This window comes from Anolis sagrei, chromosome 6 (genome assembly GCF_037176765.1).
Source record: "Anolis sagrei isolate rAnoSag1 chromosome 6, rAnoSag1.mat, whole genome shotgun sequence".
NCBI classification, from domain to species: Eukaryota; Metazoa; Chordata; class Lepidosauria; order Squamata; family Dactyloidae; genus Anolis; species Anolis sagrei.
This window is the reverse complement of record NC_090026.1, coordinates 62,315,007-62,328,567: the sequence shown is the minus strand read 5'-3', so window position 1 is coordinate 62,328,567 and position 13,561 is coordinate 62,315,007. Positions and strand designations below refer to the sequence as shown.

Below are 13,561 nucleotides of genomic sequence, written 5' to 3'. Positions count from 1 at the left end.
TAATTATTCTATAACCTACTGAGAGGCAGGTAAGAAATAAAATTATTATTATTATTATTATTATTATTATTATTGCACAGGCTTTCTTATGCAATATTTTCTCTCCTGACATAATGCTGTATACTTGCTATTGGTAGAGATTAAAGTCACATATACCATTTAATGAAGTTTGAAACTCCAGTGGCCAGAAAACAAAAAAACCACAAAAGCATGCAAAAGAAAGACATTAATATGCATCAGTGCTCTGTGGTTTGTGTAATCACCATCCAGCGCTCAAACTGATTCCAGGATTTCCTATGCTATTAAACTGTTTTCTAATCTTCTTTTTAATAACTGCTTCACTGGGGAGTTGTGTTTCCCTTCCCAGGGCACTTATGTAGAATGGTGGCTTACGACCTTATTGAGTGGGGCTGAATTTGGTGGCATACACCGCTTCCCCTTCCCTTTTGTCATGGAGCCCGCTGGCTCCTATACACAGCTACCACGGACTCCATGGTAACCTCATCCAGAACTAGTTGACACATCTCCAACCTTCTGTATTATCTGGATTCAGTTTCTAGTTGTTATTCTTCATCCATCCCATTACATTCTCCAGCACTCATTTAGAGGATACACACTATCCTTAGCTAAAGCTCTTTTTGCAGGTATGGAGAAATATATTTGGGTGTCATCAGTGTGCTGACAGCACCCTCTGCCATGCCTCCAGATGATCTCTCACAGAGGTTTCATGTAAATGTTGGAGCCCCTGGTGGCACAATGAAATGGGCATTAGAGGCATCTCAGAGCACTTCCAGATAGCGGAAAAATAGGGGCAGATAATCTCACGACCTGACACCAAGTCCAAATACAGACCTGTCGGTTCTAGTAAATTATCCCCGCCATCCTGACACCTTCACTTGTAGCAGATTTTAAAAATCTGCAAGATGGATGAGGGACATCCATTGGAAGTTTGTGGGGTTTTTTTTTAATGACTCTTCAAGATGCACTGGATCTCATATGCGCTCATGCGGATGTCTAAATGTACAAACAAGCAGAATACTTATTATATTTTCTCATCCTGCCTGTAAATTCAAGCTCTGTTTCATTTCACAAAGATCAGAACAAAGGAATGGTTGCAGGGAGTTTCCATTGTAATTGCTTTCCATTTGTGTGTCCATTTAACTACCTGTGTGTCCATGGCTCCTTTTGTTTACAGGCCAGATAAGTTGTTTTCAAATTTTAAAATGTGCAGTTGCACCAGAACAGTTCACACCAGGGTATAGGAATAAAATTATGTGTTTTCCTTGACTGCAGGGATATACAATGATGCAAATATCCACATTTTCAAGCCAAAATCAAGTTTTAAGCATAAGCACACCTTTTTAACACGTGTTTTTCAGCTGTTAATCTGAATAAGCTGAAAAACACACATTAAAAAGGTGTGCTTAAAACCCAATTTTGGCTGGAAAATGTGCATATTCACATCATTGTATATCCCTGCAGTCAAGGAAATGTCATTTAGCCACTTTTGCTTTTATCCCAGTTTCTTCCACATTTTAGGGCATGTGAACTACTGAAGGTTATAGAAGTCAACTGTATTTTTAATGTATTTAATGTTGCGTGTATGTATTTTTTTTATTTATATGTTATTTTTAAAAAAGAGGGATACAGACTGGTGGGAGGCTGTGGAGAAGGAGGACCGAGGATTGTTTTAGTATTGTTTCAGTCATTTTATTTTAGTGTTTGCGTTTTTATTTTAATTAGGGGATTTAAGTTATACTTTTTTGAAAATTTCAATAAAAAGATGCTTTCATATTACATATTGCAGCATTGCCAGTGGTACCTGTAGCATAGAGTCTCTACTGCTGCCTACTATATAACATCTTTTTTGTGTGTGTGTTTTAATGTTTTTAAAAGCTTCTCGTGAAAATGTCCTAGATCTCTGATTCAGCAGTTGGCTAGTGAATTGTTATACAGGGTTAGTCAAAATGAATAGGCCAATTCGGCTACAATTAATTTTCTTATTGGCCTATTCATTTTGACTAACCCTGTATAACAAACATGATTCATCAAATACAAAACATGCCTGTTGTCATCTTACTAAGAAAAGAAAGTGTTGTAGTTGTGCTGTGTGTTAAATGCAAGGTGTAGAATATTAGAGGTAATTCAGTCACTAGTCTCCCACAGCTAACTAATGTAGTCAGGTTCACAGTGTGCCCCAAAGCACAGAGAAAGTGCACTGTAACAAAAGGAACAACTTCAGAACAAACAGCTTCAGATATTCTTCCTGTGTGAACACCGATCTCAACTATGTGAAATTCACTTCTCCTCCTCCTCCTCTTTTTTTTTTTTTTGACCTCTACTGTGCTAAGATTCTCAGATTCTTGCGCATTTCCTGAGAACAAAAAGATCCACTCATTTTATGCTGTGGCTTTGCTTGGGCTGTTTCTCATGTTGAGGTGGAGGATGTAAAAGATCATCAGATAGGTTTGAGGAGAGCTATAGCAAATTTACATTTAAACATAAATTTACATCTTAGTTCCATTTAAAGAGGGGGTACAGAAAATTTGTCACAGTACACGGTGGTGCTACAGAGATCAGAATCCCTTCACTACCATAACTTACCTCTTTTTCTAGAGTAGTACTTAACATATAGAGAAGTTTACATCAGGACATTGGTTTTTCAATCCCTTGCTTTTAAAAACCTCTACCCAACCATGTGCCCTATTAATACAAATGTGGCCATGAACCCATATAGAAGATGGCGAGAACAGTAGCGCTGAGAGCTAAATGGATTCTCACATTACTATATGTAAGATTTTGTTGCTCTTGTTGTGTCTCAAGTCTTTTCCAATTTGTGGTATCACTAGGATGAACAATCACAGGGTTTTCTGAGGCTGAAAGTGTGTGATTCACCCAGGGCAACCCCTTGGATTTTCATGACCAAGGGACAATCAAACCTTAATCCCGAGTTGTAATCCTGTGCTCAAGCCACTGCGCCACACTGGCTCTCAGTCCTCTTTCATTTTAATTTCTTTAGTATATCATGGTTGCAAGAAAGAGGAAATCCTGAAGACCAAGAGGGAATGTTACTCGGTGTTGTGTTTTCTCTCCCTTTTAAAAATGTTAACCAACATAAACGAAATGTTATGACCATACCAGCATTCACTAAAAAACAATATATTGGGAGAAGAAAGGGCACCAGAAACTGTTGATACATTCTGCCATGTGTTCTTGTGTGCTTAAATGTCTCCCCTACATTGTGGCTGAATTCTGATGAGGCCAAAAAGAAGGTATGGAAGGAGGCTATCTCTCTTCCCCCCTCCACCTCCCAGTTTTGGGCAGGGTAATGTGGTGGGAGCATCTTGACTTGGCTTCTTTTTACTGCCTTTGTTCTGATCCCTTTTCCAGCATGGGCCCATGTATACATTGACCCAGGCTTACTGGGGTGATTTTCTCTATCTTTTTAAAATTAAATGCATCTAGGGGACTAGAGAAGACACCTGATTCCTGGTGTATTTTATTCTAAACCTCTAGCCTATGTTTTCATTTGCACTATTTTAGGTCACTTTACTGTACTCTGATTTTAGTGAGATGGGGCTTCCATCTACAGTATTCTCAGAAAGCTCACCTTGGTGTCTTTTGTCAGGTGATTTAGGCATTAAAACCCTTTTGTGACTTCATTGTCTATATAATGAAGACTGGCATTAAAGACCCACACCTTTTCTCAATTTTATTTTCTTTTTGTCAATAAAGAATCCTTAAGATGTGTTTGATTTCATCCATTTATTTAACTTGAACTTCCATCCAATCTTGCCAGGACTTATTGTTATTCCATGTTTAATTTTTTGAGGTTTGTTTTGTGTGTGTTTCCTTTTCTTTCTGATCAGCTCTAGAACATTTTTAAAAATCCATAGAGTGTTTAAGTGAATTGGGATTTTAGATATAGGCTTAAAGGGTTTTTATTTCTGTGCTGGAACAAAAGAGAAGAGGAAATGTTTAGCAAGAAATCTATAAACCTTCCTGCTGCAGTAAAGTTTCATTTTGAATGAACAGGATGTAAAATGTCACAATCTCTTTGGAAAGACCTTCTCCACTGTTGATAGCACTAATGCACAATGACCACTTATTTTCATCGTCTCTGTGTGCCTTCATATACTATGTTTCGCAAGCAGGAGAGCAATAGCTAGTCAAATGTGCTCTTGCATTTTGCAAATATATCCCCTTGGCTATATAGAATTGGGCTAATGCTACTGTATAGTCGAGCACTAGAAAGGTCACTCCAGAATCGTGAATTTCACCAGAGTTTTGTAAATGCTTTGTAGTACATTAGGAGAAAATGGTAGTTACTCCCCTAAGGATAACCACCTATAGCAAGTGCCATTGTCTAATCTGAATGGAAAATGTAGAGCAGTATCTTTTTCATTGCTCTTTTTCCCTTTATTTCCTCTTTATTGTTCAGTATTTGTTGTCATCCATCCAATAGTAAAACTTTTTATAGCAGTTTGTTACACCGAGTAATTAGTATCTTTTCATTTTGCAGTGGCTTTAAACTAGGTGTGTGTGGGCCCTAAATTGGGCAGAAGTGGCAGATGTATGTTGCTGAAATACTGCTAATCATCTTTTGCCAGTCTTCCGCCTTAGGACTTCAGACTGATTCAGATCAGAAAGGGAGGCAACGTTTTCTGCTGGTTTGTTGTTGTTTTGCTTCTTAGTTAAGCCACCAAGTACAATTCCTGGTCTGAGCTTCCCTTTCTGTCACTTCTCCATAATTCTTCACATTTCATTTGGGCTCTCAGCTGCCTGATGCTTCCTCTTTTTCCTGCATTTGTATATTTCATTATTTGCAGCTTCTTCCTCCTTGGTCACTTTTTCAACTATGTGAGGGGGATGTGCAAACTGAAGTACATTTAAGCACAAAAATGAGACCAATTCAATTTCCAGGATATTCACAGTAACTTACACTGAATTCTGCTTATTTGACTATGGAGAAAGATGGTGTGTGTATCCATACATGCATGTATGGATATTGCATTTTAAAGGAAGTTCTGCAGAAGTCCTCTTGACATGCATGGGAGCTTTTAAAATGCACATTCTACTTATGGAGGTCTTGTGCAGAAAGATTTTGCAAGAATATTAGGGAGTACAATACACATTCAAAAGGATCCAGAGCAAAAATGGAAGCAGGAAACCAAGATTCAGACCTGTATTCTGATATCCTCTGATTCTGCCAGATTGTTAGTTCTCGAAATTACGAAGTTACGCCCTCTTATACAGTGTTGTAATTATCACAAAAGAATGGTTAGCTGATAGCCTGAGATGATATCTCCTATACATCTCAAAAAATCAGCTTTCTCACTTCAGTGACCTGCAAAGCTGGTCTTGATGAGTTCTGGATGAGGAGTTTTACCTCATTGAAATTGAGGACTAGAGTCATCCCAGTCAGCAGACTCACAAGAAATTATTATTATTATTATTATTATTATTAGTAGTAGTAGTAGTAGTTTATTTGTGAGTTATTAATAAAAACAATTCACAAGCATTATCATCAGTAATAGTAAAAGTTTTGTTGTGAGTCAGTAGGCTTTGAAGGTCCAAGCTCTTTCAAACTGCACACTTAAAATGGGATTTACTATCTAGTACTGTACATCCCACCTTTTTCCAAAATAGTTTTCCGACTTCCTTCTTCTGAAATATAGCCTACAGCAGCTAATATTGTTTGGCAGTCTCTCTTCTAACTAGGGTTGATTCTTCTTAGCTTCCAAGAATAGAAATAATCTGATGCCTTGAGCAGCTCACAACAAATAAAATTGATTCATCTAAAAGGTTTGTAGAATATATATATATATATATATATATATATATATATATATAGTTAAAAGTAGCTAAAACAAATTATTAAAAAGAACATCAAATTAAACAAAGCATAACACAACCCTATACGCCAAAGCTATCAGATACCAAAGACCAGTTGTAGCAGTGCACAAAATGACAGAACCTCCTTTCTTCCTAGCATAGATGCATAGAAGTCTGTGGGCAAAGAACATACCCTAAGATCTGTCACAGTTTCTGAAACCCTTGTGCTTTTGCTGATGAGAAAGAAAGGTTTGGTCCAAGCTGCTGGGCTGGGGAAGACTAATTGTGGGGAATGAAGAAAATCATGACATTTTAAAGAATCCAGAAGTGCTACATTTAGGGATAGAGCAAGAGAGGAACAGTAGAGGTTTCCTGTTCAACCAGACAGGGGAACCTGTGATGTGCTGCTTCAGCTATTTTATTCCAGTTCCCTTGGGAACTTCAAAATTTGTCACCTTTTATCGTAGTATAGCTCTTCTGACTCACACGGCTTCATTACCCAATCTAGCCTTCAAGAAACATCATTATTGTTAGTACTAATTCAGAACAGAGATAATTAATACTCAAAATACTCCAAAAGTGTGTGCTGCTTTGACTGAATAATATTGAGGCAGGTCAAAAGTAATTACCATGGTAATCAAGTTTGAATGTATGTTAGTTCACTATTATGGGAGTCTTAGGATAGTGATTATTGTCTATTTGTGTACGTTTCTGTTTTTGTTTTTAATGTTGATACCGTCAGTGGACTAATCAATAAACTTTGCTGTAATTACCATGGGAAGGTCCAAGAACCAAATTGTTCTGAGAACATTGTAAAGATCAGTTCCCTCTCCAATAGCTAAAGGTGTCTGAATGAGGCCTAATCTACCCTTCATATTCTTCAGCAGGTCAAGTGCCCGTGCCTACTTTTTCTTCGGTAGAACACCCATTCTTCATTTTCTTTCCCCCTTCATGTTAGCAGATTTGGAATGGAAAGTCATACACAATATAATATGTATGATGAGTTAATCCTCAGCCACAACACCAGCCACCACATGGTCTCAGGAGATTCAACTGACACTATTGTACTCTGGCCATATCATGAAAAGAAAAGACAATAATGGTTGGTAAAGTAGGAAGAAATAAGAAAAGAGGAAGTCTGTGTTCCAAATGGATAGACTCAACCAGGGAAGCTATGGCCCAGAATCTGTAACACCTGAGAAGGACTGCTACAAATAGGGTCATTCATGGGGTCACCATAAGTCAACTTGATATGTAGGTGATACTTCTATAGCCCTACATGGTTTGCGTCCAAGTTTCCTTCTCCTGTACAATCTCCCTCACATACTTATGTGCTCTGTGGGGCAGCCAGCTAGAATCCGACTGGCAACCGTCACCCAGAGGACCTTTTCAACAACTGCCCCAAGACTGGAATTACCTACTGGAAGAGCTCCAACCGCTAAATCAGCTGTCAGAAATTAAACCACAACTTCCGGCAGGCCTACCTACTTAATATTAGCTTGTGAATTTTAAGCTGCATTTTATTGATAAATTTTAAGCTACATTTTATATATGTGTGTTTGTATATGTATTTAATAGTGCTTTGTTTTACTTTGCTGTTTTAATTATATTGTACCCCACCTCAAGCCGCAAAGAAAGGTGGATAATAAATACATTATGGTTATGATTTCCACTTGTTCACATATTCAATTGAAAAAACCAGTCAGGCATCATGGGAATGCTACCCTTTTAGAAATGGGATAATTCATTGTAACTGGGTTTAGTGGCATTCCTACTTTAAACAACTAAAATATCTACTCAAATGCAACCCAAAGCTTAGGCATTTTACACAATGCTCCTGCTCAGAGTTGACCATGCATGGTGGAGCCAATGGGAAAGCAGCGTGGGGATTGTTGCATGATGACTATCTGACTGCTCTGAATTTTATGGTTGCATCTAGTAATACAGTGCCTAATCTGTGATTGTTAGGTTACTGTAAACAGATTGATGCAGCAAACATATTGCAGATTTAGCTCTGTTTTCATGAGTCTTAGCAAATGTTTAATATTCCCCGCATAATTACATTATTTCTATTAAAAAAGAGTGAGAGACAACCCCCCCCCCCCATTTATCTACATGGTTGTTCATCTTTGTTCTTTACGTCACATTTACGTCACATTTTAATGAAACTTTGCCGATGAAAGGATTATAGCTGCATTGCAGACTTGAAATAGTTGTTACCTTTCCCAAAATTTCTTGAAGTGTGGCATGTGAATTAGGATAAAGAATTTCCAATAGGGAAATCTTTGTATCCCTGCCTAGAATGCTTCTGGGGTCAGGGAAATAGAAGTAAGTACAGTTAAACCAAGGCAAACAGTTCCATTCTGCATTCATCTATATCCATCCATCCATCCATCCATCCATCCATTCATCCATCCATCCTAAGTAATGTTAACTACAGCAAGAGGCCAGGAGCACATAGTTTCCTGACCAGACCCCACTGAAATGAATGAGAGCCACATAGAAGACCAAACATTTATTCTGTACATCTTTTTTGTGCAGGAGAATATTTTGATAGGCTGTTACCATATTTGCATTATTGCACAAAAATCTGAATACTTATTCTGAATGTTCTCTTGATATTAAATTGGCCATGGGCTCTTATCATAATCAGTTTCTTCAGAAAACAGCAACAACAACAATTTTATTGATTAGCCAGTTGGCCTTATCAAAAACAGACAGTGCAAACACAACATACAACATACATCTGGTCCTATTAAAATAGAATACAAATATATAGGAATACTCTTCAGAAAACAGTTAAATGCATTCAACAAAATAAACAAAAGACAGTGGGTATTCTGCCTGATATTTATTTTCTGTGGTTGGCACTGAAGTCCCAGTTTCAGAGTATGAACAGAAAAAGGAAACATCAAGTTCTAGAGGTGGATGGCACTCCTTTCCCTGGTTGTTCAGCAGAAAATAACTTATTCTGAGGGAAGCCACTTCTCAGAAATCATTAGTATGTACTAATTCCAAAGGCAGGGAAGAAATTCCAAAGGCAGGGAAGAAATTAACACAAGAAAGTTGGTCAACTGGCTGGAAGTTGGAAGAGTCCACAAAGAACTTCAAGTCCAATCCCCTGCTACACATTCTCAATAAATGGCTCTACATTCATTTTTTAAAAACCTCCAAAGAAGGGGTCTCATCCACAGTCCATGGCAGTGTATTCCACTGTTAAACAGCACCTACTGTCAAGAAGTCACTCTTCCTGCAAGTTGATCAATTTTTCCATGTTCTATAACAGCAAAAACAATCTGCTCCAAGTCTCCCTCTATATAAAATTCAAACTACTTATGTGTGTTGGTTGGTTTGTACCACTAAGCATTCATTAGACCAAACTTGGCACAAATACCTTTTATTACCCGATTTAAAATAATTGCGGGATTTGAAGTACAAATTCATCCTGTTTTTGAGACAAGGGTCCAAAAAATGCATAGAAAGGATGGCAGAAAAAATGGCCACACCATACCCAGGTCTGAAGGCCACAGTCGGATCATCCACCCCATAAGCAATTTAATGAAGATTTATATGTTGGGAGGATGTGTGTGCCTGTGCCTTGCTCTGAGGCAGAGACTGACTTCCAAGAAAAGGTTGCATGAAGGAAGAAAAAGTAGAGGGTGAAATGGTATGAGGAAGAGAAGAAAGGAGGAAAGAGAAAAGAAGGAGAAAGGGGATCAAAATTCCTGTTTTCAATGAAATTTCAAATATTATTGCCCTTAGTTCCGATATTACTTCTGCCAGTTCTTGCAGTATCTTTTGATGTAGTTCACCTTGCCCTGAAGACATAAATTCATTTAGAATGGCCAGGTATTGGTCTGCTACCTTTTTTCCTATTCTGTGCTGCATTTGCCTTCTTGCATTATCTGCTCCATTGTACCCTGGTCAAACACTGTTGATGTTTTTTGGATAAGATGAAAACAAAGGTGTTGAGTACTGTTGTGCTTTTTCTCTGTTTCTCATTACCACTTTGCCATCTTCTACAGACAGTGACCCCACTATGTATTGTCGAAGGCTTTTTCCTTGTTCTTCCTTTTACAATGATTGTGACGACAATGCCCTTTTAATTGTTTTTTACCTTTCTAGTGTGAGCTCACGTGCTGGCAATTTGTTTTAATTCCATTTTGGTAATTTCCACTCTTTTCCATTTTTTGGAAATTTTTAGTTCAATTAAGACATCAATTTTCTTTAAACACCTCCAATTTTTCCTCTTCATTGGAACTGTTTGAAATTGTACCATCAATATCTTACTTTTAAGAAAAGTCAATCCATTATGAAATCTCTTCCATGAACTATTCAGCTAGTAAGAACAAAATGGCCCTGTAGGTTCCTTCCAACTCTATAATTCAAAGATGCTCCTTAGAAATATTAGGGTTTTTTTTAATTCTTCTCAACAAGCTCACAGTGTGTTTAAAATTACAAGGGTAATGTAATTTCTGGTCCGAATGCATCTCCCTCTACGTCCCACCTCGCAGTTTAAGATCATCCAGAGAGGCCCTACTTTTGCTTCTGCCAGCGTCGCAAATGCATCTGGTGGGGATGAGTGACAGGGCCTTCTCGGCTGTGGCCCCCCGCCTATGGAACTTGCTTGCCAATCCCTCCTGTCTTTTAGGAAGAAACTAATCTTGTGGTTCTGGGACCAGGCTTTTGGACAGCAGGCATAATAGCACATTTGATGTGGAATTTGATTGGAATGGTGACATGGCTGACATTACTGTTTTTATGGTTTTAATTAATGCTCTATTTATTGTTTTAATTGTTATTTTATTGTGTTTGTTATATGCAACGGCATTGATTTGTTTCCAAATGTAAGCTGTTCTGAGTCTCCCTTTGGGGGTTGAGAAGGATGGGGTAGAAATGCCAGAAATAATAATAATAATAATAATAATAATAATAATAATAATAATAATAAATGATCTCTAGTAGCATGTCTACTGCATGTCTACTGCACAGGCTTGGATTGGAAGTATTTTGTCATATGTTATCCTAGGAAATGCAGTTCACGCGATAGTCTACACTGCCATGTGATCTAGATCAAAGCAGATAATCTGGATTCAGAAGGTGGATTATATGACTTTGTAGATGTTTCCTGATCTAAAGTCGTTAAATGCACCTGTTTACTAGACACATGTCAAAACCATAAATCCTTCCCCTTTAAAACCAGTATTCCTAACATTGCTCTGCTTATTCTAATTCATTAGAAACAACCACAATAAATGCTGTTAGAATGGCTTTGTTCTAGTTCTTTGTTTTGCAGTTCATTATTTCTAACCACAGTTATTTCAATTATGCTAAGAACAGCCCTCGCTCTCAAATCTGAAATGCTGGAACATAGTGAATGTTCCTAGTGCATTCACAAAATTTGATACTAAGAGCTTTTTTCTGTACTGTAATTTCTCTCTGTGTTTTATCTCTGTTGGTAGTGATTCCTGTGTCTTTCATGAAAACTGTCTCTTGCAGTTCTTTGAATTGCACTGCAGGCCAATTTACAACCTAGCATCCTCTTTACCTTCTTTATTGCAGCTGCATATGGGGCTGAAGGCTTTAGGGACTTTCACGCCATCATCCCCAGATCTTTGTCTTGTAAGTATGCTGTGCATGCATTATCAGTGTGTTGCCAAGCTTGCCCATCTTGCACATGTTATTTCCATCACTCTTGCATTTCCATTCATCTGTTTTTCTGTGCTTTGCTGAAACATGCTCAAGTTGCTCTACAGTGTAGGTTCTTTCAATTTTATTTCTACTTTGCTGAGGTGTGCTAGTAATATTATCTGTGGGCTTTTACAAATTGGTCTAAAGAAGCAAGAGTTCTCACAATATTTTTATGTCTTGCTTGGATTAGTTGGTTATTTCAACTCTTACTTTTTAAACATTACAGTTGTAGTGCAAAAGTGCCATTTCACTAATACATTATAATGATTTAAAAATAAAAAAGAAAGGAAAAGTAGAGAGTGGAATGATCGGTCCAATATATCTTAGAATTAAAAATTACTTAAAGATGGATATAAAATATTGGTCTTGGTGCCAGGAATTATATAAAAAAAATCCAGGACAATATAAACATAATTTGGGTGCTTTTAAAAAAAACCCTTAAAACTATAGAGATCAATATTTGTAACCTTCTGACACTCTTTTCCCACCAGAAATTCAGTTCACATCATGAGACCTTTCCAAAAACATTCCTTATTCACAGGAAATCCACAGGAAAAGAGGGGGAAAGCTATAAGACACTTCAGATAGCTGAACTTTTGACAATGGAAAAAGACACCAAGGATTCTCTGTCTTCATATTCATAGCTATCGGCATCTTTAAGCATCTTTAAGCAGCAGAGCTCTAGGAGAGGAAAGACGTGGGCACATCTCCGTCACTAAAGAGCGGAGTAGAAATGGATAACATTCCAAGACCTTTTAATTTTTGATCAGGAATAGTATAGAATTAAAACAGATGCAGTATCAATATCAGAGGGACATAATTTTCAATGATTCTTGTATAGACAGCTCTTTGAGAATTAAAAAATTAGTCTTGAACAAAATAAATTGGAATTTGATTTGCAGGTATGTACAGATGATGAGCATTTGAAGATGAATAAGTTGTTATTAAAATCGAAGAAGAATGAATTTAAGATTATATGTATATAATATACAGATGGAACAATTGGGGAAATGTAGTTGAAGAGATCAAAATTTACTTTGTAGTATGATATTCATGACAATTTTTACAAAATGAAGTATTTTAATTCCGAAAAAAAGGCTATGTATTGGCTAAGGAGTTACTAATATATGTGGGTAATATATGTGGGTAATATATGTGGGAGCCCCCGGTGGCGCAGTGGGTTAAAGCACTGAGCTGCTGAGCTTGTTGATCGAAAGGTCGCAGGTTGGATTCCGGGGAGCGGCGTGAGCTTCCGCTGTCAGCCCTAGCTTCTGCCAACCTAGCAGTTCGAAAACATGCAAATGTGAGTAGATCAATAGGTACCGCTCCGGCGGGAAGGTAACGGCGCTCCATGCAGTCATGCCGGCCACATGACCTTGGAGGTGTCTACGGACAGCGCTGGCTCTTCGGCTTAGAAATGGAGATGAGCACCACACCCCAGAGTCAGACATGACTGGACTTAATGTCAGGGGACTACCTTTACCTTTACCTTTTAATGTATGCAAAGCAGAAAGAGACAATGTTTTCTCATATATGGAGGACTTGCTGACACAGCAAAACAATTTTGGAAATTGATACAAAATCTGATTCAGAAGGAATTTAAAAGAAAAATCCAATTGAAACCAGAACAGATTTTAATGGGATAGATGGAAAGAGAGGGAACATAAAAGAGCTGTCATGATCAATGTCACAAGATTGTTGTACAAAAAGAAATTCCAACCTGGGATATTGGATAGTAAAAGTGTTTGAACTGGTAGAAATAGGAAATTTCACGGGGAAAATGGGGAAAGATTGGGAACTTTTAATTTCTTTTTGTAAGAAAAAGACAAGAAGATATTAACTGGGGATTGAGAATTAGAACAGTCAGCTCTCTGTATCCATAATTCAGCCTCTACAGATTCAGCCATCATTTATTGAATAATTACTTTAAAAATACAAACAGCAAAACTTAATTTTGGCATTTTCTATTTTCTATATTTTATTATGTCACTGTATATAATGGGACTTGAGCATCCATGGATTTTGTCATCCATAA

The 13,561-nt window shown here is 37.5% G+C and overlaps 1 protein-coding gene across 7 annotated transcripts in view; it reads left to right on the top strand.

Moving 5' to 3' along the window:
* Positions 1 to 13,561, top strand: part of IKZF1 (IKAROS family zinc finger 1) — a 78,075-nt gene that overhangs the window by 34,078 nt on the left and 30,436 nt on the right. For 3 of the 7 annotated variants that reach the window (XM_060781521.2, XM_060781520.2, XM_060781526.2), the window contains exon 4: positions 11,398 to 11,457. The exons of the other annotated variants lie outside the window; for them this stretch is intronic. In XM_060781521.2, the coding sequence (XP_060637504.2) occupies positions 11,398 to 11,457 (60 nt within the window). The remainder of the gene's footprint in view (positions 1 to 11,397; positions 11,458 to 13,561) is intronic. 7 annotated transcript variants of the gene reach the window in all.